Source organism: Alnus glutinosa, chromosome 11 (assembly GCF_958979055.1).
Source record: "Alnus glutinosa chromosome 11, dhAlnGlut1.1, whole genome shotgun sequence".
Lineage (NCBI taxonomy): Eukaryota > Viridiplantae > Streptophyta > Magnoliopsida > Fagales > Betulaceae > Alnus > Alnus glutinosa.
In genome coordinates, this window is record NC_084896.1 from 6,714,185 (window position 1) to 6,742,142 (window position 27,958).

General features: G+C 33.5%; 2 protein-coding genes, 1 long non-coding RNA gene and 1 pseudogene across 3 annotated transcripts; all 4 read left to right on the forward strand.

Annotated features, from left to right (window-relative positions):
* Nucleotides 1–175: 175 nt before the first annotated feature.
* On the forward strand, nucleotides 176–1,060 carry LOC133881049 (germin-like protein subfamily 1 member 16; the record flags this gene model as incomplete). Its single annotated transcript, XM_062320013.1, has 2 exons — nucleotides 176–215; nucleotides 429–1,060. Coding segments are annotated over 2 exons (576 nt in total), but the record flags the coding sequence as incomplete, so codon positions are not given.
* Nucleotides 1,061–11,585: 10,525 nt separating this feature from the next.
* On the forward strand, nucleotides 11,586–12,392 carry LOC133882306 (germin-like protein subfamily 1 member 11; annotated as a pseudogene).
* A 3,294-nt stretch (nucleotides 12,393–15,686) lies between these two features.
* On the forward strand, nucleotides 15,687–16,625 carry LOC133881459 (uncharacterized). Its single transcript, XR_009902522.1, has 2 exons — nucleotides 15,687–15,718; nucleotides 16,350–16,625. It is a non-coding gene; the product is annotated as an uncharacterized LOC133881459 (long non-coding RNA).
* An 8,255-nt stretch (nucleotides 16,626–24,880) lies between these two features.
* Nucleotides 24,881–25,958, forward strand: LOC133882216 (germin-like protein subfamily 1 member 7). The gene is made up of 2 exons (XM_062321334.1): nucleotides 24,881–25,062; nucleotides 25,276–25,958. The coding sequence occupies exons 1-2, from the start codon at nucleotides 24,936–24,938 to the stop codon at nucleotides 25,809–25,811; spliced, it is 663 nt and encodes a 220-aa protein (XP_062177318.1). The 5' UTR covers nucleotides 24,881–24,935; the 3' UTR covers nucleotides 25,812–25,958.
* Nucleotides 25,959–27,958: the final 2,000 nt, after the last annotated feature.

Sequence of the window (27,958 nt, forward strand, 5' to 3'; positions counted from 1 at the left end):
ATAATAAAAATCTAGTATATATATATAAAAAAAATTATTATTTTAATTCCGCCCCTACTAAGATAGATTCCTGGCTCCGCCACTGACTGGAGATCACGCCTCATAAAGCAAAAGTCAATAGTTTGAATTTCGCTCCCGATATATATATAAAAAAATTTAAAAATAAAAAATTAAGCAAGACTTTTGTGTTGCTGTTAACAGTTCCACTCAGGCTGGTATGTACACATTCTTCATCTTCTTGTTCTTATTATTATGTTCTTTTGAAGTCATTTGATGCATCTCGATTGTTTAATTTTCTCTCGTCATTGGGATCTACATGTCAATGTAAATATGATAGGAGGGATTACTTAACTGGGCCTGTTTAATTTCTGCATCAAAGGCTATAAACCAATGTCTTGCGTGACATTAACAAAGTTTTATTTGTGCAGTATTTGTGAATGGAAAGTTTTGCAAGGACCCAAAGCTTGTCAATGCTAGTGATTTCTTCTTTCAAGGACTAAACATTCCCAGAAACACTACAAATCAACTTGGGTCGAATGTCACTCTTTTGACTGTGGACGACATATTTGGCCTCAATACACTGGGTATGTCCATAGCTCGCTTAGACTTTGCACCGTACGGCCTAAATCAACCCCATATTCATCCTCGTGCCTCAGAGATTTTAGTAGTCTTACAGGGTACTTTGTACGTTGGCTTTGTCACATCGGATAACCGCCTCATCACCAAGACTCTAAACGCAGGAGACCTCTTCGTCTTCCCAATTGGTCTCATTCACTTCCAGCTTAATGTAAGAGCGACCAATGCTGTTGCTTTTGCCAGTCTTGGTAGCCAAAATCCTGGGCGCACCAACATAGCAGAGAATGTCTTTGGAGCCAATCCACCTATCAATCCGGATGTTCTCACCAAGGCCTTCCAATTGGACAAGAATGTGGTTGACTCTCTTCAGAAAAAATTCGCGAGTTAGAGAACTATATGTAGTAGCCACAATGAATCGTTAGATTTGGTTTGAATAGAGTTCTCCCTGTTTAATTTAGCTCACATGTTGTAATGTCATAACAATATATAAATGTAATGAAATAAAATGGTTATGAGTGCAAGCTTTTAAAATGAATATTTCTATGATGCCAAGAATATTGCAACAAAAAAACCATAACAAAACGGTAATGTGACGACCCTTCTTTTTTTTTTTTTTTTTTTTTTTTTTTTTTTTTTTAAATATACATAAATGAATCATCACAATGACACGACTACTTGTCGCTTAACCAACATACGGTACACATCAGATCCCATAATATGTACCTAATATTCAGAGTTACATCTAAGTAGCGAAACATTCAATTATACCTAATCAAAATAGCGGAAAAACACTTTTATAACATAACTGTTAATCATAAAGAGCCATACTTAAGTCTATATGTTTAAGGCTTAAACTTAACATTAATTACATACCAAAAGACTGGCTCTATAAAATACAAGTGTCATGCATGTTGGACACAAACCAACAACAAAAGACTACCAAAATGGGACACCCAAGTCCACGCAGCTTCGAAACTAGCGATATGCCTCAGTCGCAGTACCCCAAGTACTGTGCTACGAGGTCATCCTCTAGATCCGCTACAGCCAAAAACATCAGTATTTGCAGGGTTGTGGGGTTAATCACATCCGTAAATGTGAAAGTATGAGTTCACCACCTCAGTAATAAATTACTGAAGTCTCAATGGTATAAGATTCACTACGTTTTCGCGTAAAATGACACTTGTCACGCCCCCGTTTTGGGATATAAGGGGAACGCGAACTTGAGCAAAAAAATACATTTACATAAAACACACCTCTTCAAATATAGACCTTAATCATCTATTTTATTTATATGTACATAAGAGTAGCTCTTTACAAACTATAAATTTCAAAAGGGAAACATACTATACAATACAAAAGTCATATCAGTCCCCCAACAATTTTATTGCTCTTAGCGAGGTTTACGCCATTATAAAGAAATGACTCCGTCTTACAGTGACATCTGAAATGATTTGAGGGGAAAAGGGGTGAGTTTGACAACTCAGTAAGGAAAGCACAACAAACAAGAGTATAATATTTTTCAGGAATTTTAAGTAGAGTTCAAATAATTTAGCAAATAAAGAAACAGTTAAATGACATATAATTAGATCAAATGTAGAATAAATGGTGCATGAATCATTTATGTAGCGTGTAAGTTTTAACCTCCCTTGGCCCAATTCCACTTTTAACCATGAGGGGCGCACGTTTGGCTCGTCCCAAAGAACTACTATAGCTCATCCTGTCGTCACAGGGGAGAGCAGTACCGGGTTGGGAACTTCCCTAGATGAAGGCCACCCGGCCGGTAGCCCACACTTTAGTCCTTCCATGTGGTTGCCATGCTACCCACATACCACATAGCACATAACACATATATGATCCGGATCGTTTAGGACATGGTACCGCGGGGGTAAAACTGTGTGCACATTAAATATATACTATGATATTATCAACCTTTGCTCATATGGTGCACATGTAACACATATACTATGATATCATCAATCTTTGCACATGTAACACATATATTATGATATCATCAACTTTATTCATATGGAGCACATGTATCAAATATAAACCAAGTATGATCACATGAGATTTCAATCACATCATATGGCAAAAACATTATTATATTGATAATATAAAAAGAAAAGTAATATTAAAGAGTTGAAAGAGTTTAGAAAATCCCCGACTTTTTCTTTTGAAAAAGTTTTATTAAAACTTTGCTGAGGTTTTGAGGTAGTGTTTTCCTTACCTGATATCTTTTGAGTAATATTTTAGCTACCTTCTACCTAAATAAATTGCAAGAAGAAGTTTAGAGAAATATTTAGAGATTTGAAACCTAACTCTTAAACTAAGGTATCCTCTCCTTATTATTTCTTTTCTTTCATCAATTAATTACACACATATATATTATTTTTATAACAGATAAACGTAATAGCTTACCAAATATAAATAATGAGTTTTATGTATCAAAACAAATTAATAGAATAATAACTTTATTTTATTCTTATAAAATTCGGGCAGAATAATGGCATTAGTATCAATAACATCTAAAATACCTTAAAATATTAGGGCGGCGTAATAGCGCTTTTGTAAAATAGTAGCTTTTTACTTAAGCATTATAACGACGTATTTTATAAATCTTTTACGCCACTTGAAAAGCCTGTTTTAAAACACAACTTAAAATATTAGTACTTATTAAAACTCATAAAATCACAAGCTTTAAAACAAAACTTTAATTGACACTAAATATTCTTTTTCTTTATTCATCTTTTCTTTTCTTTTTCTACATTCCTTTGTCATTTTCTATAGACTATTCTTATTTTTGTTTTCTTCCTCTTCATTCTAGCCCACCGAACACACCTCCCCCCACATAGTTCTAGAACCTCTTCTTTTCTTCCTTATCTCTTTTCTTGTTTCTTTAATTTGTTCTTTTCCTTTTCATACGTGTGGTCCAAGAGAAAAGGCTTCTAGTCCTTTCTTTTTGTTTGTCCCTTTTCTTTACTTTTCTATGTTCTCTTATTCTTCTTCTTTGGCCGGACACACACACACACATTAACGAAAAGAAAAAACAGAGAATGAGAGAGGAGTTAGAGAGAGAGTTTCTTATACCTTTGTTTCTTCTCCCTTTCAGTTGCTGTCTACCCGTAACAGAGGGAGAGATTCTATTTTCTTTCTCTCCTTGCTGAACCGAAACAAAGATGAAAAAGGGCTGGATTTTCTGTTTTCCTAAAGAAGAAGAGAGAGTTTAATAGCTCTCTTCTTGCTATTCTAACCACCGGACCGAGAGGAAATCAGAGGAGAAGGAGAAGTAAGTTGCAGAGAAAGAAGAGAGTTTTTGGGCTTCTTTTATACTGAAACTGGTGGTTGAGATTGCTTGCCTCAAAACTGATCAATGGCTATGAATCCTAGCGTGGGCAGCAAGAAGAATCAAAGGGTGGATTATATACTTGAGCAGCACGTAAACCACGTGGCTAAGTAATTTCCTCAAATCCATTTCTAATTTCCCCCCTCCCCGTTTAACTTTTCATTCTCCCCCCCCACCCCCTCCATTCCTTTTTTTTTTTTTTTTTCATTTCCTCCGCCCTTTCCCCACGCCCCTTTGACTTTTCTTTTCATTTTTCTTCTTTCTTCCCCTTTTTCCCTTTTTCCCTTGCACAGATGCCATTCCTTCTTCTCTTTTTCTTTTTTTTTTCTTTTTTTTTTTCTTTTTTTTTTTTCACACAGACAGGGAGATGGAAAGGGAGACTGAGAGATTTGGAGAGAGAGCCGTGGTCGACGACGGCGCCGGAGTCCGGAGGGTCATCGCTCGACGGCTGTGAAGCCAAGGGGGTGTTTTTCCGGCCTTTTTTTAGGGTTTTTTTAGGGTTTTTGTTTTTTTTTTTTTGTTTTTTTTTTTTTTTTTTCTCTTCTGTTTCTTTGAGTTCTCTGATCTGAAAGTTCGTAATTTTTGGTTTTGTTGTTGATTTTTGGTGATTGTTGGTGATTTTTGGTGTTTTGTTGGTGATTTTTTGGTAATGTGGGTCGATGGAGGATTTCTGGTGATTTTTGGGGGATTTCCTGGATTGGATTTCATGGGGAAATGAAGGTGATTTTTTGGTATTTTGTTGGAGATTTTTTTGGTGTTTTGTTGGTATTTTTTGGTAATGTGGTCGACTGAGGATTTTTGGGGGATTTTGTAGATCGGATTTCATGGGAAAGTTTTGTAGTGATTTCGCCGGCCTTGCAGAAATTTCCTGCGAGGGAAAAAAAAATTGCAAAAAAAGTTTATGGCAAGGGCACTGGCGAAATAAAAAATAAAAGAATAAAGAAAAAGAAAAAGGAAGAAGAACAGAAATTAATTTCTATTCTTCTTCTTTTTTTTTTTTTTTTTTTTAAAAAAAATGTGGTGTTAGTAACGTGTGGTAATTTCACGTGACTAAAAGTGTCTATTTTTTTTATTTTTTTTTTCAAAAATAAAATGCATTTAGCCACGTGTGAGTGGCACATGGCTAAATGTCACATGGCTAAATAGCCACATATATAAAAGGATACGTCTCTAAATGTACATTTAGCAACAACCGAATTCATTACGCGTAACCCACGTGGCTAACTGCACGTGGCTAATTGGAAGTGACTAAAAACAAGTTTTTTGTTGTGTTATAGCCGGGAGTGAATGAAGCGGTGTATGTTTCTCACTAACCTTTTGTATTGTGTGATAACAACGTACCTTACATGCGCAGAGCACCACCCTAACCACGAAGTAGGTGTTAAAGTTGATAGCTCTTTCACTAATTTATATGGATATGTTGACAATAAACAATGCCTACCAACATCATGCTTCAGCTTAATGAGGTAGAGAATACTGACTAAAAGTTGTTATGAAAGACGACGATACGTTGGATCCTCACACCATGGATGAGAATCAATTTTCATTGTCTGGCAGAAAGGGTTACGTTATTACGTAAACATAATTGACAGACTTCTCAACCAAATTCCACAGGATATATGAACGCTAACTGGCCAGTTTGGAATTGGAAAACTACATAAATAAAAATCATTTAGAACTTCAGTATATTGAGATTGGCTCTAAATAGGTTGGCTGAACTTCAAACAACTATTAATTTTGGCTGTCCAGCAGTGTAGCCACCCTAAGTCGAGGACGGTGCCTCCGCAGCCACTCCGATATATATATATATATATATATATATATATATATATTTTTTTTTTTAAAATAAAAAAAAAAAAAAAAATGAGTGGATCGAATTAAATCAACATCAAACTTTAAAAAACAGTAGTCATAAAATGCTACTTGTCGCAGATTGGACCAACATAAAACCATTGTATATATTAAATTTTAGTTATTTTTCAGCCTACTTTTTATTAACCATTGTTAGTGCAATTGTTGCACAAATATTGAACGTATATGCACCTAAGTACGAAACTGCTGGAAATTTTTGGCCTATTTAACAATTTTAACCCTCCTAAAACCATTTAAAATGTTAAATTTTGGTTATTGTGCAGGTCATATAATTATTTTTAGTGCAAAATTTTAATAAATTCTTGTTAATTAGTTCACATTTTCTTTTGTCGTAAGAGTATTGTTACAACCCCTGGCCTCCATAAACACGTCTTGACCTCCCCTGGCCCATATATGGATCTTGTAGATCCCTTTCCACAAGTTGCTATGATTTTTTTATATTCGAGCTTTCTCCTTTTTTCTTTTTTTTTTTTTTTTTTTTTTTGGCAAATCTCTTTCTTTTTTAAGATTACAAGCGCTTCTAACCAAAAAAATTCCTATTCTGAGTACCAATTCACACCAATTGATCTTGTTGCTTGGTGGGACTAATAGCCAAACCACAAATAAAATTTAAAAATTTCTTCTATCAAATAAACTTTTCATAGTTAATTGTATCATCATCAATAAGTTCATTTACACAAACTTTGTATATATCTTCATCCACAGTCAATATTAGCGACGAATTACAACATCATCACTATTTTGTCTTTAACGACGAAGTATTTGTGACGACTTTGTCAATGGCGACCACTGCAGGTTTTAGTGACGACTAAGCTAATCTTTTTTTATTATGCTAGAAATAACTAACTCGTCTGTGTGCGTATTACTACGTATCATGCGAACTGCTAAGCCCGAGTTGATATGCAGTGCTTCTAGGAATGTTTAGGCCCTGGAAGAAGAAATCGTTGGCATTGGCAAGCTTTGGGTCCTTGCAGAACTTTCCATTCATAAATACTGGCCAAAGAAAAATTTGTTAATATCACAAGGCACTTAGATAATTAATAATGGTTTATAACGTGTAATGCAGAAATTAAAAAGGCCCATTTAAGTAATCCCTCCTAGCTACCATAACTACATTGATATGTAGATCCCATGGATGAGAAAAAAACAATCCAGATTCTTCAAATGACTTCAAAAGAACATAATAATAATAACAACAAGAAGAAGAAGAATGTGTTCATTCCAGCATCAGTGGAAGTGTTAACACAACACAAAAGTCTTGCAGAGGAGCAGGATCAAAGGCAGAGGCAACGGACCATGCCAAAGCCACGAGTGCCGAAGCTATAACAAGGTAATTAAGAACCCCTTTCATGCTTATTTGTGGTTATGATCTCTTGCTTCTGTATACGGTGAGTTCTTGGTTTTGTGAGGAGTGAGAGATGTTGGGTGGGAACATATCTATTTATAGCCGCGAGTCAATGAACCGGTCTATGTTTTTCACTAGATGGAGCCTCTAAGACTTGGAAAGCTATCGAATTTTTATTTAGCGGGTGAACCGGCTGTTATTTAGCCATATGCATTTAGTTTGCAGATATTAGAAATGCAGCCAAATCCGACCACTTCAATTAATTAATGGAATATAATAGTGCAGTTCTAATGCTGCTTTCTCCTATTATAAAAAAAAATCATGGCTTAAACTAGAATATAACAAACACGAATGCTTGTCGTTTTGGTAAATTCCAAGGGAGTCGATCTTCCAATTAATAACATGCAATTTGATAAAGTACTCCTTCAACCACCATGTTTGGGACAGAAATATAATTTACAATATTCTGCCACAATGTTTCATACCCTGAATGTCCTTAATTTGGACTTTAGGTTGAATTTTTATTTGATGAATGAAGAGGAGGCATATACCCTGTTGGCCTGTTCTGTGAAGAAAAAAAGTAGCCACTCTCACGGCCCATCATTTTCATGAGAATAGTCATTCTAAGTTTTAAAGTATATAATAAAGATTCTATCCCTTATCACATATATACTTTAACACTAAAATTATGTTTGGTACGCAGTTGCTTTTATTAGGAAATAAAATATATGATAATGATCTAACATTTGGAATAAAGATTCTTATCACCCATCGAAAATGACTATTTCTTAAATTGAGGAATAACTTTTCCTCTCAAATGTGAGTCGAATAGCTATTCCTCAATTTCAGGAATAATAATTCTCTCATGAATCATGATAATGACTATTTCATTTTATATTCTTCTATTTCTTAATAGAATAGTCATTCTAAGTGTCGAACGTAAGTAACCTAAAATATTATCTTTCACCTTCTTCTATTTATAATAAAAATTATTTATTTTTCTTTACAAAATAGTCATTTTTCTTATATTGTCAATGTGTTCGGTTATTTTTTATTTTTATAGATAAATGTGTTCTGTTATAAGTATATTACTATTGCTGCCTGCTGGCCGGTGCATGTTAATATATTACTATGCACGCAATACTCGGTCAATTCACGATGTTTTGATTACGTAAGATTTTGTTCCTAAAATTTAAAAGTTCATAGTTAAATGATTTCTATTTAAAAATACAATTGACCTATTCAGGACCAACTTAAGAATTGATGCCGCATTAATGACGCGTTTGATCATCATCTTCCTGATAATCATCCTAAAATTGTATTATATTTTATTGTTCCTCGTGTACGTGAATCTGTCTACCTGAAAACCCTAATATGACCATTTCAATTTATTTATAAATTGCGGAAAATCCAATTAAGGACAACAGTTAACTTTTTCAAAAGAAAAAATGAACAAAGTTTAGAAGCCAATACGGGACGATGCATCATCGCCAAAACTTTGATTTTAATATATTTTGTATTTACGCTTTTGCTCTCTCAATAAAAATGATCAGTTCCATCCTTTGGGGCAGGCGTAGTTTTACTCAGTTGGAAATACCTTCTAACTCCAACCTCACGATAGACTGAATCATTAGAAAAGCAAAATTGGAGCAACAAGGTACTTAATATATAGAGAAAGCTTCACTGACCATCCCTGATATTTCATCACTTTTATGTACAATTATATCCTTAAATTTTTAGGAGTATTAATTTAGTATATATATCTTTCAATTTTTTTCAATTTTACTCGTCCGTTAGGATTTTCCGTTAAATCCTGTCAAAATTACCAAAATACATTTTTTTTAAAAAAATAAAAATAAAAATAATTATTTAGGAGTGTGTATTTTTGCAAATCTTTTAAATCTTGACCAACGGCTAAATCCTTGCAATTTTTGTTTCTTCTTTTTCCTAAAAAAAAATAGGGATATTTTAAAAAATTTGACACATTTCCGTTATGATTTAGTGGAAAATTCAAATAGAGGGGGGAAGTTATAACAAAAAAAAAAAAGTGTAAAATGGATACACTAAATTGACAATTTTTAAAGTTTATGAGTATGATTACAAAAGTGATGAAAGATCAAGTTGGTAAGTGAAGTTTTTCCCCTCTCTCTATCTATCTATCTATCTATCTATATATATATATATATATATATAGGTTGAACATGACTAAGAGGACTTGCTTTTACAAATTATGCATTTGATTAATAAATCATTTATTTCGTTTTGAGCAGAATTTCATAGTCTCTTGGCTAATTTGGATTGGTCTGGCCTTGGTGATAATCTTTCCTTCGTTAAAATCTACTATGTATCACTCCTATTTTGCCTATGACATATATAGATACCCTTTCATACTCACGGCTCATTTCTTCCTGGGACTTATCATTCGGACTGGGATTTACAGTTCAGGTGGTATCTCGAGTACAGAAGTAAGAGTTTAACACATGAATGAATAAAATAAAACAATAACAGTGAAGAACTTATAGGAGGCTTTAACTGTTGACGTACAGTCTTGAAGAGACAACAATATTATCTTCTTTTACCCATTTTTCTTTAGTTTTGGTTTTTACTATATTTTCAACAAGGTAAAACTTATCAACAAAATCAAAACAGAGAGTCTCTATTTCGACTTTACTTATTAATTTATTCCAATGACTTAAGAATTTTTTCTTTTGCTCGAGGTTGAACCTTTTTCGATAAACCCATTTTTTTTCAATATTAGCTTCAGACTCAATAGCTTCAGACCTAAATTTAAAATACAATGAGAAACCTGTGCATAGCATGGGTTAGAGCTTAGTGTTTTGTCCGTAATGCGTGGATTTATAAGCTATACATGCAGAAAGATGATAATTTAAGCTAAATTTCTTTCTAGATATATAACTAGGGGTGTACATGCGGATGCAGATGTTTATTTGCAGTATTTATAACTGCATCTGTACCATATTCTTACAAACCGCATCCGTGTGATTATAACGTTTATTATCCGCTATTCGCATGTTACATAATTGGTCTTTTGAGCCTTCTATGGGTCTCTAATATTAAAGCATATTTAAAAAAAAATTAAATAATTTGAAAATAATTTCGGTCAATTTTTAGTGTCCTGACTTGTTTTATAATTTTTTATAAGTCCTATTATTTTGAAATATATTGATTTCAAATCATTTTCTCTTTTTTGCCCAAGTATTTCATGAGAAAGTAATACAATCAACTGTATTAATGTAAATATAACTTATACCTAATCCAAAACGATATTATTTTGGTATTAAACACCAAAACGACGTCGGTTTGGTGAATTTATTAAATATAATATATAAAAGGTATATTATATATAAAAGGTATGCAGATACAATTGATAACCACATCCACATACCCTAAAACTGCAATTTGCGTCTATAAGAAATGCTCCTAAAAAAAGCCGAGAATGATAAAAAGTTTCTCGGCATTTCTATTTATGCCGAGAAAAATTAACCATTATTTAAATTTAATGATTTCCACTATAACATTTCTTTTCTTTTTCTTTTACATTATTATTACTTAGTAATAAATTTTCTCAAAAATATTTTTGAAATTGAATTCTAATGTAGTCATTGAAAAAAAGAGTGAGAATTAGAAGATTTAAAAAAAAGTTGAGTGTCAAAACTGATTTCAAAAGAATTTGAAAGTTTTAAAAAATTTTAAATTTTAAAGTTTAAAGTTAAGACTGATTTAAAAATAAAAAATAAAATAATATACCATAAATAATAATATTACCTCCCAAAACATTAGTTTGGATAATTTATACATAATTCAAAACATTGCATCATTTTATAATTAAATACCAAAACGACGTCGGTTTGGTGAATTTATTAAATATTATATATAAAGGGTATTAATCGCATCCACATACCCTAAAGCTGCAATCTGCGTTTACATAATTAAGAATAGTAGATAGGGGCGATTAATATCTTCCCGCGTATCCATTCCTATATAATATAAACAAAAAAGTAAACAAGTATATACATGCAGGCCATGCTTGCTATTGTAAAGACATATTCAAAACACACGGAATTAAGGGATCTCTGTTGATTTGGTCCGATGAGAGACATATAGGAGTACTGCCAGAACGCTTCGGCCATTTCAGCTTCAAACATATATCTATCAATGTTCCGTACGCGCGTTCATTCGGGAATTGGCAAAAACCTACAGTAGATCGAACTGCACTGTTCCATTAAACAAACTCATCAAATTTGGCTGCATGTTAATTTATTACTTGTTAAAGAATGGTTCACTTATTAAATAAAACCATATTTGAAGACTTAGCAAGCCTTATGATCTTCTCCACGGAAGTTAAAACATAGACCTGTTCAGTGACTCGCCTTCATAAATAGTCGTCTTCCAATGCAACATTTCTCACCCCTCACCCAATAAGCAAGAATACAAAGCTAGCATACTCAAAGCTGGAGATAACCTCAAAAATGATGGAAAGCGTTCCTATCTACCTGGTAACCGTGCTCGTCTTGGCTTTGGCATGCTCTCTTGCCTCTGCATATGACCCCAGTCCTCTGCAAGATTTCTGCGTTTCAACCAATGATTCTGCTTCTGGAGGTATGAAGTCATTTGAAGCATTTGTCCATAATATTGTATTTTTGCTCGATTCTTTTTATATACCTGCTTTTCCTTCTCCATGCAGTATTTGTGAATGGAAAGTTCTGCAAGGACTCCAAGCTTGTCTCTGGCAATGATTTCTTCTTCTCCGGACTAAACATTCCCAGAGACACGTCAAATCCACTTGGATCGACGGTCACTCTCCTCAATATGGACAAAATACTAGGCCTCAACACTTTAGGCATATCCTTGGCTCGCATTGACTTTGCACCATACGGCCTAAATCCTCCCCACATTCACCCTCGTGGAACCGAGATCCTTGTAGTCCTAGAGGGTACTCTATTAGTTGGCTTTGTCACATCCAACACAGATAACCGTCTCTTCACCAAAGTTCTTAACGCTGGAGACGTCTTTGTCTTCCCAATTGGTCTCATTCACTTCCAGTTTAATACTGGGCATACCAATGCCGTAGCCATTGCCGGTCTCAGCAGCCAAAATCCTGGGGTCATCACCATAGCAAATGCAGTCTTTGGATCTAATCCTCCAATCAATCCTGATGTTCTTGCCAAGGCCTTCCAACTAGACAGAAACATGATTAATTATCTTCAGAGAAAGTTCTAGTGGGAAAATAATTAGAATAATATTTGTAATTGCCAATAATGAATCATTAGATGGTTCAGATAGAGCTTGCCATTATTCCCTTCTTGTAACACCATATCAATAACTTTAATGAATCAAAATTCTTTCTTATATGTTGTTTCTCCTTTTTCTTTTTTTGTCACGAAATGATAATTGAGGTAGAACAAGTGCACAATTAAAGTTAATTACATTATGAATCCAAATGTTTGAGACATCACTTTTAACTTCTCTCGATACATGCCCTTCATATATTCTCTTTTGCATGTTTACAACTCACATGAAATACCTTTTAGACAATTGTGAACTCTACTTTGTGAAAATTAGTGATTAATTAATAGGAAAATGAAAATGATGTACTTTGTAAATACATGCATATAAAAGACAGTGAAAAATGATTGCATCGTTGGATAGGGTACACTGGGACGTGCGGGATAACGATCATGGGCTTACTATACAGGTTAACGCTAAGGTCAAAGGTTTTTTTTTTTTTTTTTTTTTTTTTAATGTTTGGCCTTGACGTACATCCCAGTGTTTAATTAGTGGTCACTTTAGACGTATGTCACTAGCAGCGTGAGACATCCGAGGTCGGACTCTTTCGAGCTACAATTGATGGATGCTAGCGTACAATATACAAGGAACTAGTATTGTATTACAGGTCCCTTGGGATAGAGCCAACTTTGCAGGAAGGGGTTAATATCTCGAGTAGACTATATGGAGTTTAATTATGACATGATTCTTTTATTACTGCATATACTTTATCTATATTGCATTCATGATCTTTTTATCAAATAAGGAACTATAAATTTACATTGGTGCATGTGATTTAAATTTTAAACATTTCAGTTCACCAAATTAAAACATGTGCACCATGTGTATTATTACTTGCTAAGTCTTAGACTTACACTTGTATCTTTTCCACCTATGAAATATGTGTTGTTTCATAGTTGGGACTACCTTTAGATGTCGGATTTGAGTTGAACCTCCAGGCAAATGCGGTTGATTAGCTTAGTGATATCGATCTGTTTAATGCTTGAGGACTTATTGCAGGATAATAAAGACCGCTCATGATAATTAGTGCTTTTTGGTGATGTTGTACGTACGTTTAGCATTTGAGGCTCAATTATCTATTAAGGTTTAGTTTGAATCTTTTATACTGATGATATGTTTAGTATGATTTCTGTTAATGTGATTATTCTTAATAGATGCTCTATTTGTAATTATTGTTGTTAGAATATTATATGTTTCTGCTGCATAGTATTCTGTTTTTTAGGAGTACTAGAGATACCTGAGTCTTATTCCTTATGGAGTGGGATTGGGAGGCGAACCGTAAAATTAATTACCAATTAATTAATTTCTCAGGCTACTACAACCGCCCCACAACCCAAATAACCATCAAGGATCTGAATGCACCCCTAGCAAGATGCAACACCCAACAACTGATTCCTCACTCTACGAGCTCAACTAATTGCCTGTCCACACCATGTGCCCATTTCCAAAAGATTTAGGGAGGGAATCTCAAATTGAGTAACAACTTATTTTCTAAGAATCCCTTGAACCATGAAAAGGAAGGGCAGAGATAATGGCCTATATAAAGAAAGAAAGGGTACTATTCACACAGGTATGTGCACTTTGTCTTAACAAGATTATGCTAAAATTCCCTCTTCATATACACCAACTCATGTGAGCATCGGAATAGTCTCATCGGATCCAGCCTCAACGAATCCCCATAATGTAACACCCCATATTTTAAGATATTAAATAAAATATCTTAAAATATGATTTATGACCTATTAATAAGGTAAAAGAATAAATATGAATATCTATGAAGTTAAATATTCATTTATTAAGAAGTGTTTATAGTTTTAGTTTTAGTTTAATAAAAACTCAAACAGACCTTAAGCTTTGGAATAACGGAAACAGGGTCAAACGAACTCCGTTTTGGTCGATTCAAAATCCAGAACGCTCGTATCGGAGTCCTCTATCTACATATAAAATTTCATAAAAATCAGAGTTTTCTAGATTTGCCGAAAGTGACCGAGACTCTACTGCCCCTGGACTGGGCAGCATGCATGTGTAGATTCTGCCACGTCATCGCCACGTCACCCTATTGATTTTGTGATATTTTGTAACCAATTAGTCCTATTTATAACTTAGTTTCATTCTTAGTAAACCCATGTGCCAAATCTAGTTAGGATAGAAATATTTGCTATAATTGGATTTGATTTTATTTGATTTGTGATGATTGAGATTTTAAGATATTTTGTGGGGTGTCAAGTTTAGTTATAATAGAATTTATTAGATTAGATATTATTTGATTTTATTTGATTTAAGTATTGATGAAACCCATGTGCCAAAATTCACATGAAATGCAAATTCATATGAAATGCAAATGCATGTAGATATTTATCTTAGTAATAATGACACCCATGTGCCTTGGAGGATAAGGCTAACTCTCATCCATTAGATCAAAAAGTGTCTACTTGATCCTAGCCATTCATTCCCTTATAAATATAACTAAAGAAGGATTCAAAAACCCATCAAGCTTCACACACACACACTCTTGGCAAAGAGAGAGAAAAGTGTGCTTTTGTGTGCTTTTGTGTAGTCCAAGGCTTGGAGTGTGTTCTAGGAAGTTTTTTGGTAAGCTTTCAATCATCAATTTCATTGATTTTATGCTTTAAGTTTTGATTTCATTAGTTTAGGCTTGATTATGTTCATTATGTGTTTATGTTCAAAGTTGATCACTTATTTACCAAATATGCCATTATGATGCCCAAATTCAATTGGGTATTCCTTAAATGTGCCGTTATGCTGTCAAAAGTTTTGAAAGGTATTTTTAAGCATTAGTTATAAAAGCGTCGTTGTTCTGCCAAATTTTATAAAGGGAATTATTCATAATTATGCCGTTATGCCGCCCAATATTCTAAAAGTATTTTTAGACATTACTAATACTAATGTTGTTACTCAGCTCAATTGGAATTGGTTATGTTATATAAATATATAGCTTTTATGATTAAAAGTGTTGGTAAAACGATTCTTATGTTCATAAGTATTTTAAAAATGCAAAAGGGTATTTTGGTCATTATTTATAAATGTTGTTATAATGCCCATATGGAATATGTGGCATTATAATTAAACCATTTTTAATATGTTGTTATTATGTTTAAATGATTTTAGCAATTATGTTAAGGTTTAAAAGGTTAAAAATAAAAATAGTGTTAATATGAGTTTATAAGTGAATTGTACTAATTCACTATTATTGGTATTAAATTATACTGCAGCTAATATTTATGTGAACACTTTTCTGAGGCAAAGAAAGAACTGTAAGTATTTATTACTTACTGAGGGTGAAGCTGAATTTCCATAATGTTGTGGTTTCTATTTTATTTAATTGTTTGCGCATGTGGATTTTGCATATTTTGTTATTTTAATTAATGGATTTAATTATAACAAAGTTGGGAGTGACGTCTGCCAACGGATCAGGGAGTGACGTCTGCCTGAGCCAAAAATATTAATAAACAACAGAGTAGGGAGTTACGTCTGCCTACGGAACAGGGAGTGACGTCTGCCTGTGCCAAAAAGATAATAAATTGTTAGAGGAGTAACGTCTCCTTAGAACTCGCTAAACGGGAGTTACGTCTCCTATAACTCGATAAGCGGGAGTTACGTCTCCTATAGCACGTTAGACAGGAATTACGTTTCCTAGACTTTATTAAATGGAATTACGTTTCCTTGAATCTATGCGTTAGAGTTACGTCTCTATAAGATCGAATGCAAGAAGCTCATGATTCATTTTATAATAAAACTGTGCATATAAAACTGTCATTACTTTATATTATTGCATTGTGTTGCATTTACTTAAATAAATCAGTAATCATATCAATATTGAAAACAGCGGACTCACTTTAGTATTTTGTGTTGTTGTTTTCCTCTCCGTATTGTGTGATAATACAGGATATGAAGAAGAAGAATATCAGGACTATCCAGACTCTTAGATGGTTCCTGATACTAGTTTTTGAGGCGAGACCGCCTCCCTTTTTGGGAACTACCATGTTGTAGTTCAATAACTTAGTTTAAAGACAATATTTATAATTCTGCTGTTATGTAGTCATTAAACCTTAGATATTTTGGCTTGTATGACTATTTATGCCCTGTGAGGCATGACTACTACTACTTTGTATAATTATGCTGACTTACTTATTATATCTATCTTGAGGTATTTCAGTAGAAGCTCTGAAGTGTTACTTAATTCCTAAGTTTGTATTATATTTATATATATTCCGTTGCCAATATTTAACTCTGATAAGTTAGTAATGTCACGTGAAAATTCAAAAAAATTTCACTTACGCTTTTTGTAAAAGCGGGGCGTTACACATAACCTCTTAATTTTCTTCCTTTGCACACTACAAAAAATAAGCTCATTAACTGCGACATTTTGTCGCCGCTAATGAGTACTTTGTCGCCGCTATTGATCAATAACGGCAACATGTGGCCGCTAATGAGGTGGTCACTAAAAGTCGGACGCTAATGATCAATAGCGGCGACCTCAAAGAGTCGCCGGTAATAATAGATAAATAGCGGCGATAAATGTTGCCGCTAATAGTATTTATGTGGATGCTAAAAAACTTTATAACTTGACCTGTATGTCGCCGCTAATGCTCTATCATTAGCGGCGACATAGGGGTCGCTGCTAATACTCTATTATTAGCAGCGACATACGGGTCACCGCTAATGATATTAAAAAAATTAAATATATATATATATAATAAAAAACAAATCCGAAAAAAAAAACTAATTATAGTTTTTTGGGATTTATTTTTTATTTTTTAATATTATTTTTTAAAAAATATATTCAGCAAAAAAGAATAAGATAATTTTAAAGAATATATTCAACAAAAAATGAATTCATATGATTGAATATCTGAATTCATTATTTTTGGCAATTAGATTCCAAAAACCCTGTAACTAATATAAGCAATGAAAATGAGAAATATATATATATATATATATTGAAATTGAAACTACTTATTTAATGATATTGAAATTATATATATATATATATATATATATATATATCAGGGATTCCAACAAACATTTTCTTATACATAACAAACTCCAATTTACTTTTTCTTAACCTCAATATTTATAATAAAACACAGGAGAAGAATATCATACATCAAGATATCATTCACATCAAATACTGTGTTCTCCATTTCCTTAACCATTTATTTATTGCTCTTGGAAGAAAAGGATAAAAAGAAACAGATCTTACACTATAAAAGGAACTTAACCATTCATCCAAGGATAAAGGTGCAGTAATTTTTATGCAAAATTATGAAAATGAAGGTACCGTACCTCAGCAAACGAGCTGAACTTATTTTGTGAAGAAATGGGCTCCATACGTGCCTTTATCTGCTCACATGCATCCAAAACTGCATATCCATACATATCAGAACTTGCAGAAGCAGCTATCGGTGATGAATTAGGAACCTGACCACCATGAAAACAATAGACAAAAATCATAGCACCCATTATTCTTCTACAGAAAATCTTTCACAAAACCCAGAAATTTTCACAATCAATCAACCCAAATCAAAACAAGATAAAGACCCAAAAATATTTTACAAAACCCATTCGGTTTGCCAACAAAAATCCTCCAGATTTTTTCAAAAACCCACTCGGTTTCTCCACCGAAAACCAAATCCATCAAGTGAAAAATCAAAATCTGAGAATTTCATAATATCTACCAACCCAACCCCATTAAATTTTTTTACCCAAAAACCCTCAAGAACCCAGATTATTTTCCCATACCCATACGTCTTTCTCAGAGATTTTCTACCCAAAAATTTGGTACCCATCAACCCAAAACCAAAATCTGAGAAGTTACTTACCCAAAAATCGGATCCTCACTGTTTGGGCTCCGGGAAAATGCCGAAAAAATCCCTCTCTAGCGTCGCCGGCATCGGCCGTGACCCGCCGGTGTCGGCGTCCTGCCCAGCGGTGGCTGACCCACCATAAACTTCACCCTCTCCTTCTCTGATCTCCCTCTTCCTCTCCCCATCTCTCAATCTCCCTCTCTCAGCCTCTCAAAAAAAAAAAAAAAAAGAAGGAACAGGAACGAACAAAGAAGAAAGAAAAAGAAAATGAGGAAAAAACAAAAAGAAAGAGATCAACAAAAAGGAGAAAACTCTGAAAGTTTTTGACAAAAAAAAAAAAAAAAGCGGGAGGGGGAATTTCGTGTCCGGCGCACCATCCCAAAACGACTCCAATTGAATACAAAAATTAAATTTAAAAAAATTAAAAGCTATTTTTTTTTTTTTTTTTTTTGCTATATGACAAAAATTTTGTTAATAAATTTTTTTTAAAAAAATTACAAAAAGAGTAATTTTCTAAAATGATTAAATCTAATATTTATTTTTTAAAATCAGTTCATATTTTTATTTTTGAGAAAAGATTAAAAAAAAAGTAAAATAAAATAAAATTTAAATCAAATGAGATTATTTTCAATTAAAAAAAAAATCAAATTTAAGCATTTTTTTTAGTTTTTTATTTATTTTAAATCTTTTTTTTAAATTTATTTTTTTTAATTGAAAAATGACATGTGGCAGGGATAATATGGGAATATTTCAAAGCCAATTAAAATTAAAATTAATTATTATTTTTTTCGTTAACTATTAGTGACGACAGCAATGTCGCTGCTAATAGTATATTATTCGTTGCGACTAAACATAGTCACCGCTAATGAGACATTATTAGTGGCTACTTTGTGTCATGATATGACTTTTGTACTGTATAGTATGTTTCCCTTTTGAGATTTATAGTTTGTAAAGAGCTACTCTTATGTACATATAAATAAAATAGATGATTAAGGTCTATATTTGAAAAGGTGTGTTTTATGTAAATGTATTTTTAGGCTCAAGTTCGCGTCCCCTTATATCCCAAAACGAGGGCGCTTCTTCTTTTCAGAAACTTATTATACACAAAAACTTCGACCATGATTCGCGATTGTTCTTATCCTTTCAAAAAGGGTGTAAGAAAATAATATTTTATATAGTACCATGATCTATTCTATGAGGCAATCTGCTAACTAAGGCGGGGGTACTAACATTTATTCAATATGGACTGGCAAATCTACGTATGCTTCCTCATTAACCTCGTCGAAAATTAGAGAGTATATTCGTGTTTGAGCGGGTGTCACATACTTATTAAGTACACTCAACCGATAAAGTCTCACCTAATTTAGATTAGGTCTTCTGCATTAGAATACATAGCTCTGACTTGCTATTCAATACCTCCCAAGAAAAATCTTCCATCTCGTGTTATTAAAATTCCAACGCCCAATTCTAGGAAAAAAAAAACTTATTCAAAGTCCAACGTCTCGATAAAAAGACCATGCTTAATTAATCCTTAGAGGTTGAAGTTTCTGTCTATTAGAAAATCCTTAAACATTATTTCTGAGTCCAACTATTCCTATCCTCAATTAAGACAGTCTTTAATTCTTCAGACCTCGAAAACATAAATTATATCATTCATAATAATTCCATTAAGAATTTAAAATCAAGATAGAACCTACCTCAATCAACCTCAATTGACTTAGCGAAAGGCTAAGATGTAGACTTCAAAATATAATTTTAATCCATAGGATTCTCCAATGATGACACTAAGTAGTTTCGTTTCCTCAAATTGGCATGTATCCCAAAACTTTACCTTGATCACAAATTTGTATTATAGCATAGGCACGTAGATCAAATCGATCATAATCCTTAATTAACTCAAGTCATTCATACTACCTTTAAACTCTTTAAGGATAAATGAATACTTATGCAGTATTTGCAGAACTCATCAAGAAACAGATTCCATTTCTTCAGATAATTCCATCATATATCATAGAACCATGATAATCTTACATTAAGAGACATAACAAAAAAAAAAAAAAAAAAAAAAAAAAAAAAAAAAAAAAAAACTAAGCTAATACTTTAATAAAACTCATTGATGAGATACACCCACGCCACCAAAATCCTATACAACATATAATATCATACCAAGAATCAGACCTTTATAAAATATGTTCGCCAACTATAGTCTCATCATCAAGTATACAATTCAATAGTTACTCAGAACTAATCAATTATGGAGTGATTTACCGATATGCTCGAGTGGTCCTAAAAATTTTAAACTTTCCACACAAACAAAAATCAAACTCCAAATCCCCACAATCAATATTAATAACCCAAGATTTAACAAAATCAAACTCCCACATATAATAGTCACTAGCATCAAGACCAAGCCAAAGGCTAAATTAACATACCTACAAGCTCTTAGTTAGCAATTCAAAACGTCAATAATCACACCCCAATTGATTAGCCTCCAGAATCATAAATAAAATTTTAATACTACACATCCATCCAAATCAAGGACTAATCACCCATCCGCAATTCTTCATAGCAAAAGCAAGATGTAATATATTTAAAACCATCTCATATCAACCCAGTTTCCTCAAACCTTCATACTCTTATAGCATTTACCTCAAGATCTTCCAACAAAATCACCGAATTCATCAAATCCATATATATAGCTAGAGTGTTAATCATCCAAGTGTCATAACCATTCTATCCTCAGAATGACCTCAAACCAAACATAACTTTTTACCATCGGTTTTCTTAATACCATATATAAATACCAAGTTCGTTCCAATATCCCCCTATAAGAGTCGATACAAATAAATCACAATTTCTAGCTAGTTGCATTACAACATCGTTCTAGCAAAATCCACGCTTAGATTTTTAAGCCTACTGTCCTCAAAAGTCTACATAAACTCATTATCACTTGATATCACTATTGTCGATGGGTAAATTAATTAAATCTCCATATTTGCCTCAATTTTGGTGGTTAACTAGCATTCCATGTCATTACCAATCCCTTTGGTATACTACTTGAAACTATCTACCCTCAAAATAGGTATCCATCATAAGAAAGAAGATTCAGGTCCATTACATCCCTAAACTCCCAACATTATTCTTTTGAAATTTTGATGCACTATGAAACTTTCAATAATTTAATTAATCTTGATACACTAAGTCTCCAAAATACCCAAGATTTATCGAGTGCGCATTAAACCTTTAGTATTCACCTCAAAAATTTGCTTCCACAGTGTGATAACAAAGAGTCAAATTCTATTTCCTACATCCATATTCCTTATTAATAGACCACAAGCCTGCAAAAGTAATATGCATCAACAATCTGCAATTTAATATCCTTCTTAATTATACCTCAAAACATGGTCCTAGATACCAATCCATCCAAAACAAGTTGGTCTATAACCGATGCAATCTAAAACATTTGCTACTCCTCGAAAAGATTGTACAACTTAACACCTAGGTAAACAGATCTTGAAAACCTATCCCACTTTGATAATGATCATAACCTGTAATCATCCTAAAATTGTATTATATTTTATTGTTCCTCGTGTACGTGAATCTGTCTACCTGAAAACCCTAATATGACCATTTCAATTTATTTATAAATTGCGGAAAATCCAATTAAGTACAACAGTTAACTTTTTCAAAAGAAAAAATGAAAAAAGTTTAGAAGCCAATACGGGACGATGCATCATCGCCAAAACTTTGATTTTAATATATTTTTTATTTATGCTATTGCTCTCTCAATAAAAATGATCAGTTCCATCCTTTGGATCAGGCGTAGTTTTACTCGGTTGGAAATACCTTCTAACTCCAACCTCACGATAGACTGAATCATTAGAAAAGCAAAATTGGAGCAACAAGGTACTTAATATATAGAGAAAACTTCACTGACCATCCTTCTGTTTTCCTAAAGAAGAAGAGAGAGTTTAATAGCTCTCTTCTTGCTATTCTAGCCACCGGACCGAGAGGAAATTAGAGGAGAAGGAGAAGTAACTTGCAGAGAAAGAAGAGAGTTTTTGGTCTTCTTTTATACTGAAACTGGTGGTTGAGATTGCTTGCCTCAAAATTGATCAATGGCTGTGAATCCAGGCGTGGGCAGCAAGAAGAATCAAAGGGTGGATTTTATACTTGAGCAGCACATTTAGATCCATGGCCGAGAATCACCCTTGAGCAGCAAGTTTGGTTTAAACATATCTTGAGCAACACGTTTGAGCTTCAAGAAGATAAGAGAGTTGTAAAAAAAATCAATTAAAGGGGAACCACCTGCTGAAACGTGAGAGAGGACTAAATTAATGTGGGCTGGGCAGAGCTTCAAGTGTGGACTGGGCTGGGCTCTTAAGGAATAGAAATGGGCCCACAAATATTATATATCTTAAAAAAAAAAAATTCTTTATCTTAATGGGTGATTGAGGCACTTTTGATTTGGGTGAAAACTCAATAATGGTTATTGGTTATTGGTTAAAATCGGTAACCGTAACTAGGGTAGCCGATTCGTCAAAATCGCCAACCGGGTAGCCGATTAACCGGTTATTTAATAACCGGCAGTTAGCGGTTAGTATCCGATTATTCGGACCGGTAACTAAAATTTTAAAAAATTGAGTGCCTAATTTGGGTATAGGGCCTACTCTTTGGGCTTAATTTAGACTTTTTTAGCCATTTAAAAAAAAAAACATTTCAACCTTTTTTGACCCAATATGTTGATCTAAGTTGAATGAAAATAAAAGTGTAAAACACTAAATTTTACTTTTTTAGTTTTATATATATATATATATATATATATATATATATATATATATATATATCTGTGTGTGTGTGTGTGTGTGTGTATATATATATATACACACACAATTATCGGTTATAATTGGTTTCAATATTTTTTAAAATCGGTAACCGGTTACCAATTATTTTCATTCAAGTACTAAATCAATTGGCCTATAACTTGATTATCGATTACCGGCCAGTTATAATTGGCCAACTTTACTCTCCAACTTTTTGATCAAATGAAGGTGGTTCTGCCACCACCTAAATATGTTAAAAAGGTGGCTGAGATATTTTAACAAATTCCATTTTTCAAGATGTTGGACGGAAGTCGAAAATAAGAACCTCATTGCCTTTTTTTTATCTTATCAAAAACAATTTTTAGTCAATTTTTATACCGAGCTAATTCTAAATTAGTACAATCCCAATAACTATACTCTTGCATTTGTTTTTCCCTAAACGTTCAATGTATTGATCAAAGTCTGTAATAACCACGCGATCCAGGAGCTGACTCTTTTGACTTTTGAGGTCCTCAAACGGTCAAACATGTGTTTGTTTGTGAGGCCATCGTGGGCTTTTATGTGCAGACAACGGAGAAAATATGTTTGGGCTTCTCCTGTTAAAAGGGTGGACAGTGGAAAAGGACAAATTTTTCATTCAAATTGAGGTCGTTGATGACATTGTTTCACTTCCATATATTATTTATTCTTTAAAGTATTTGAGTTTTTACGTTTACATGTTTTTATTATGTTAATTATATTAAAAATATTTATATATATTATTTATTCTTTAAAGTATCTGCAACTTGATACTTTAAAGAATATAAACGACAAGGCCATCCTCTTCGCCATCTTTCGAGACTTCTCTTCCAAATCTTCTGTTAAAAACTCCAAATTACAAGGTCAGCGGTCGCCACCCCTAACCTTCTGATCCGTCCATCACTATTGATGTTGACATGCTGACCTACCAAAAACTACCCAACAAACAAATTACCCATCGAAGACTGACACGAAGAATCGCTATGCTTTTGTTTGGATGTGGAGCAACTTTCAAATATTCCAATTAAATGAGTTGACAAGAATATACCAATTAAATGCATGCTTTTAGCATGGTACGTAGCCGTTATCTAGGAAAGCTTTTTGTAGCATAGCAAATCATTTGATTTGGAGCATTTCACGCTGTTTGAACATCTGCATTTTCCTTGAATGCATCAAGTCATTAAACAATTTCACAACTCGAAACATCATTTATATTTGCACATGCACGTAATCCATATGAGACTTTTTGTTGAACAAGTCGTCTTCAAATTGTTAACGAGTACGTAATGCTTGTTGTAAACATTTTGTACACAATTTCTTTCTATTATTTTTTTTTTTAAGAAAAATTACAAAGTTTTTCGAGAGTAGCTCAATTCAGTCAATTGACTGGAGATCACGCCTCATAAAGCAAAAGTCAATAGTTTGAATTTCGCTCCCGATATATATATAAAAAAACTTAAAAATAAAAAATTAAGTGCTCGTTAGGTCAGGGTCAACCGGTTGTAATTATTGTTGATTGAACATCTACAATATCCTTATTTCGCAGCTTAATATTTTAAATGGCACGCAACATGTTAGTGAGATGCTTCTGCCATTTCAATTTCCAATATGTGCAAATCATGTCATTAAGTAGTGGCGGCCGGTTCAACCACTAAATAAAAAATCGATAACTTACCAAGTACAGGCTCCATCTCGTGAAAAACATGGACCGGTTCTTTGATTCCCGGCTATAAATAGACATGTTTCCACACAACATATCTCACTCCTCACAAAAGCAAGAATTCGGCAAATACAGAAGCCAGAGATCATAACAACAAATAAGGATGAAAGGGGTTCCTAATTTCGTTGTAACTTTGTCACTGATGGCCTTGGCATGCTCCGTTGCCACTGCCTATGATCCTGCTCCTCTGCAAGACTTTTGTGTTGCTGTTAACAGTTCCACTCAGGCTGGTATGTACACATTCTTCATCTTCTTGTTATTATTATTATGTTCTTTTGAAGTCATTTGATGCATCTCGATTGTTTAATTTTCTCTCATCATTGGGATCTACATGTCAATGTAAATATGATAGGAGGGATTACTTAACTGGGCCTGTTTAATTTTTGCATCAAAGGCTATAAACCAATGTCTTGCGTGACATTAACAAAGTTTTCTTTGTGCAGTATTTGTGAATGGAAAGTTTTGCAAGGACCCAAAGCTTGTCAGTGCTAGTGATTTCTTCTTTCAAGGACTAAACATTCCCAGAAACACTACAAATCAACTTGGGTCGAATGTCACTCTTTTGACTGTGGACAACATATTTGGCCTCAATACACTAGGCATGTCCATAGCTCGCTTAGACTTTGCACCGTACGGCCTAAATCAACCCCATATTCATCCTCGTGCCTCAGAGATTTTAGTAGTCTTACAGGGTACTTTGTATGTTGGCTTTGTCACATCGGATAACCGCCTCATCACCAAGACTCTAAACGCAGGAGACCTCTTCGTCTTCCCAATTGGTCTCATTCACTTCCAGCTTAATGTAAGAGCGACCAATGCTGTTGCTTTTGCCAGTCTTGGTAGCCAGAATCCTGGGCGCACCAACATAGCAGAGAATGTCTTTGGAGCCAATCCACCTATCAATCCGGATGTTCTCACCAAGGCCTTCCAATTGGACAAGAATGTGGTTGACTCTCTTCAGAAAAAATTCGCGAGTTAGAGAACTATATGTAGTAGCCACAATGAATCGTTAGATTTGGTTTGAATAAAGTTCTCCCTGTTTAATTTAGCTCACATGTTGTAATGTCATAACAATATATAAATGTAATGAAATAAAATGGTTATGAGTGCAAGCTTTTAAAATGAATATTTCTATGATGCCAAGAATATTGCAACAAAAAAACCATAACAAAACGGTAATGTGACGACCCTTCTTTTTTTTCTTTTTTTTTTTAAACATACATAAATGGATCATCACAATGACACGACTACTTGTCGCTCAACCAACATACGGTACACATCAGATCCCATAATATGTACCTCATATTCAGAGTTACATCTAAGTAGCAAAACATTCAATTATACCTAATCAAAATAGCGGAAAAACACTTTTATAACATAACTGTTAATCATAAAGAGCCATACATAAGTCTATATGTTTAAGTCTTAAATTTAACATTAATTACATACCAAAAGACTGGCTCTATAAAATACAAGTGTCATGCATGTTGGACACAAACCAACAACAAAAGACTACCAAAATGGGACACCCAAGTCCATATAGCTTCAAAACTAGCGATATGCCTCAGTCGCAGTACCCCAAGTACTGTGCTACGTGGTCATCCTCTAGATCCGCTACAGCCAAAAACATCAGTATTTGCAGGGTTGTTGGGTTAATCACATCCGTAAATGTGAAAGTATGAGTTCACCACCTCAGTAATAAATTACTGAAGTCTCAATGGTATAAGATTCACTACGTTTTCGCGTAAAATGACACTTGTCACGCCCCCGTTTTGGGATATAAGGGGAACGCGAACTTGAACCAAAAAATACAGTTACATAAAACACACCTCTTCAAATATAGACCTTAATCATCTATTTTATTAATATGTACATAAGAGTAGCTCTTTACAAACTATAAATCTCAAAAGGGAAACATACTATACAATACAAAAGTCATATCAGTCCCCCAACAATTTAATTGTTCTTAGCGAGGTTTACGCCATTACAAAGAAATGACTTCGTCTTACAGTGTCATCTTGAAAAGATTTGAGGGGAAAAGGGGTGAGTTTGACAACTCAGTAAGGAAAGCACAACAAACAAGAGTATAATATTTTTCAGGAATTTTAAGTAGAGTTCAAATAATTTAGCAAATAAAGAAACAGTTAAATGACATATAATTAGATCAAATGTAGAATAAATGGTGCATGAATCATTTATGCAGCGTGTAAGTTTTAACCTCCCTTGGCCCAATTCCACTTTTAACCATGAGGGGCGCACGTTTGGCTCGTCCCAAAGAACGACTATAGCTCATCCTGTCGTCACAGGGCCGGGAGAGCAGTACCGGGTTAAGAACTTCCCTAGATGAAGGCCAGCCGGCCGGTAGCCCACACTTTAGTCCTTCCATGTGGTTGCCATGCTACCCACATACCACATAGCACATAACACATATATGATCCGGATCGTTTATGACATGGTACCGCGGGGGTAAAACTGTGTGCACATTAAATATATACTATGATATTATCAACCTTTGCTCATTTGGTGCACATGTAACACATATACTATGATATCATCAATCTTTGCACATGTAACACATATATTATGATATCATTAACTTTATTCATATGGTGCACATACTTTGAGAACTATGATTTCACCAACTTTATTCATATGGAGCACATGTATCAAATATAAACCAAGTATGATCACATGAGATTTCAATCACATCATATGGCAAAAACATTATTATATTGATAATATAAAAAGACAAGTAATATTAAAGAGTTGAAAGAGTTTAGAAAATCCCCGACTTTTTCTTTTGAAAAAGATTTATTAAAACTTTGCCGAAGTTTTGAGGTAGTGTTTCCCTTACCTGATATCTTCTGAGCAATATTTTAGCTACCTTCTACCTAAATAAATTACAAGAAGAAGTTTAGAGAAATATTTAGAGATTTGAAACCTAACTCTTAAACTAAGGTATCCTCTCCTTATTATTTCTTTTCTTTCATCAATTAATTACACACATATATATTATTTTTATAACAGATAAACGTAATAGCTTACCAAATATAAATAATGAGTTTTATGTATCAAAACAAATTAATAGAATAATAACTTTATTTTATTCTTATAAAATTCGGGCAG

Bases quoted from the DNA above. Each gene is read 5' to 3' on its own strand.
- LOC133882216 (XM_062321334.1), top strand. From the start codon at position 24,936: ATGAAAGGGGTTCCTAATTTCGTTGTAACTTTGTCACTGATGGCCTTG. The intron at 25,063-25,275 runs GTATGTACACAT...TTCTTTGTGCAG, and splicing joins TAACAGTTCCACTCAGGCTG to TATTTGTGAATGGAAAGTTT.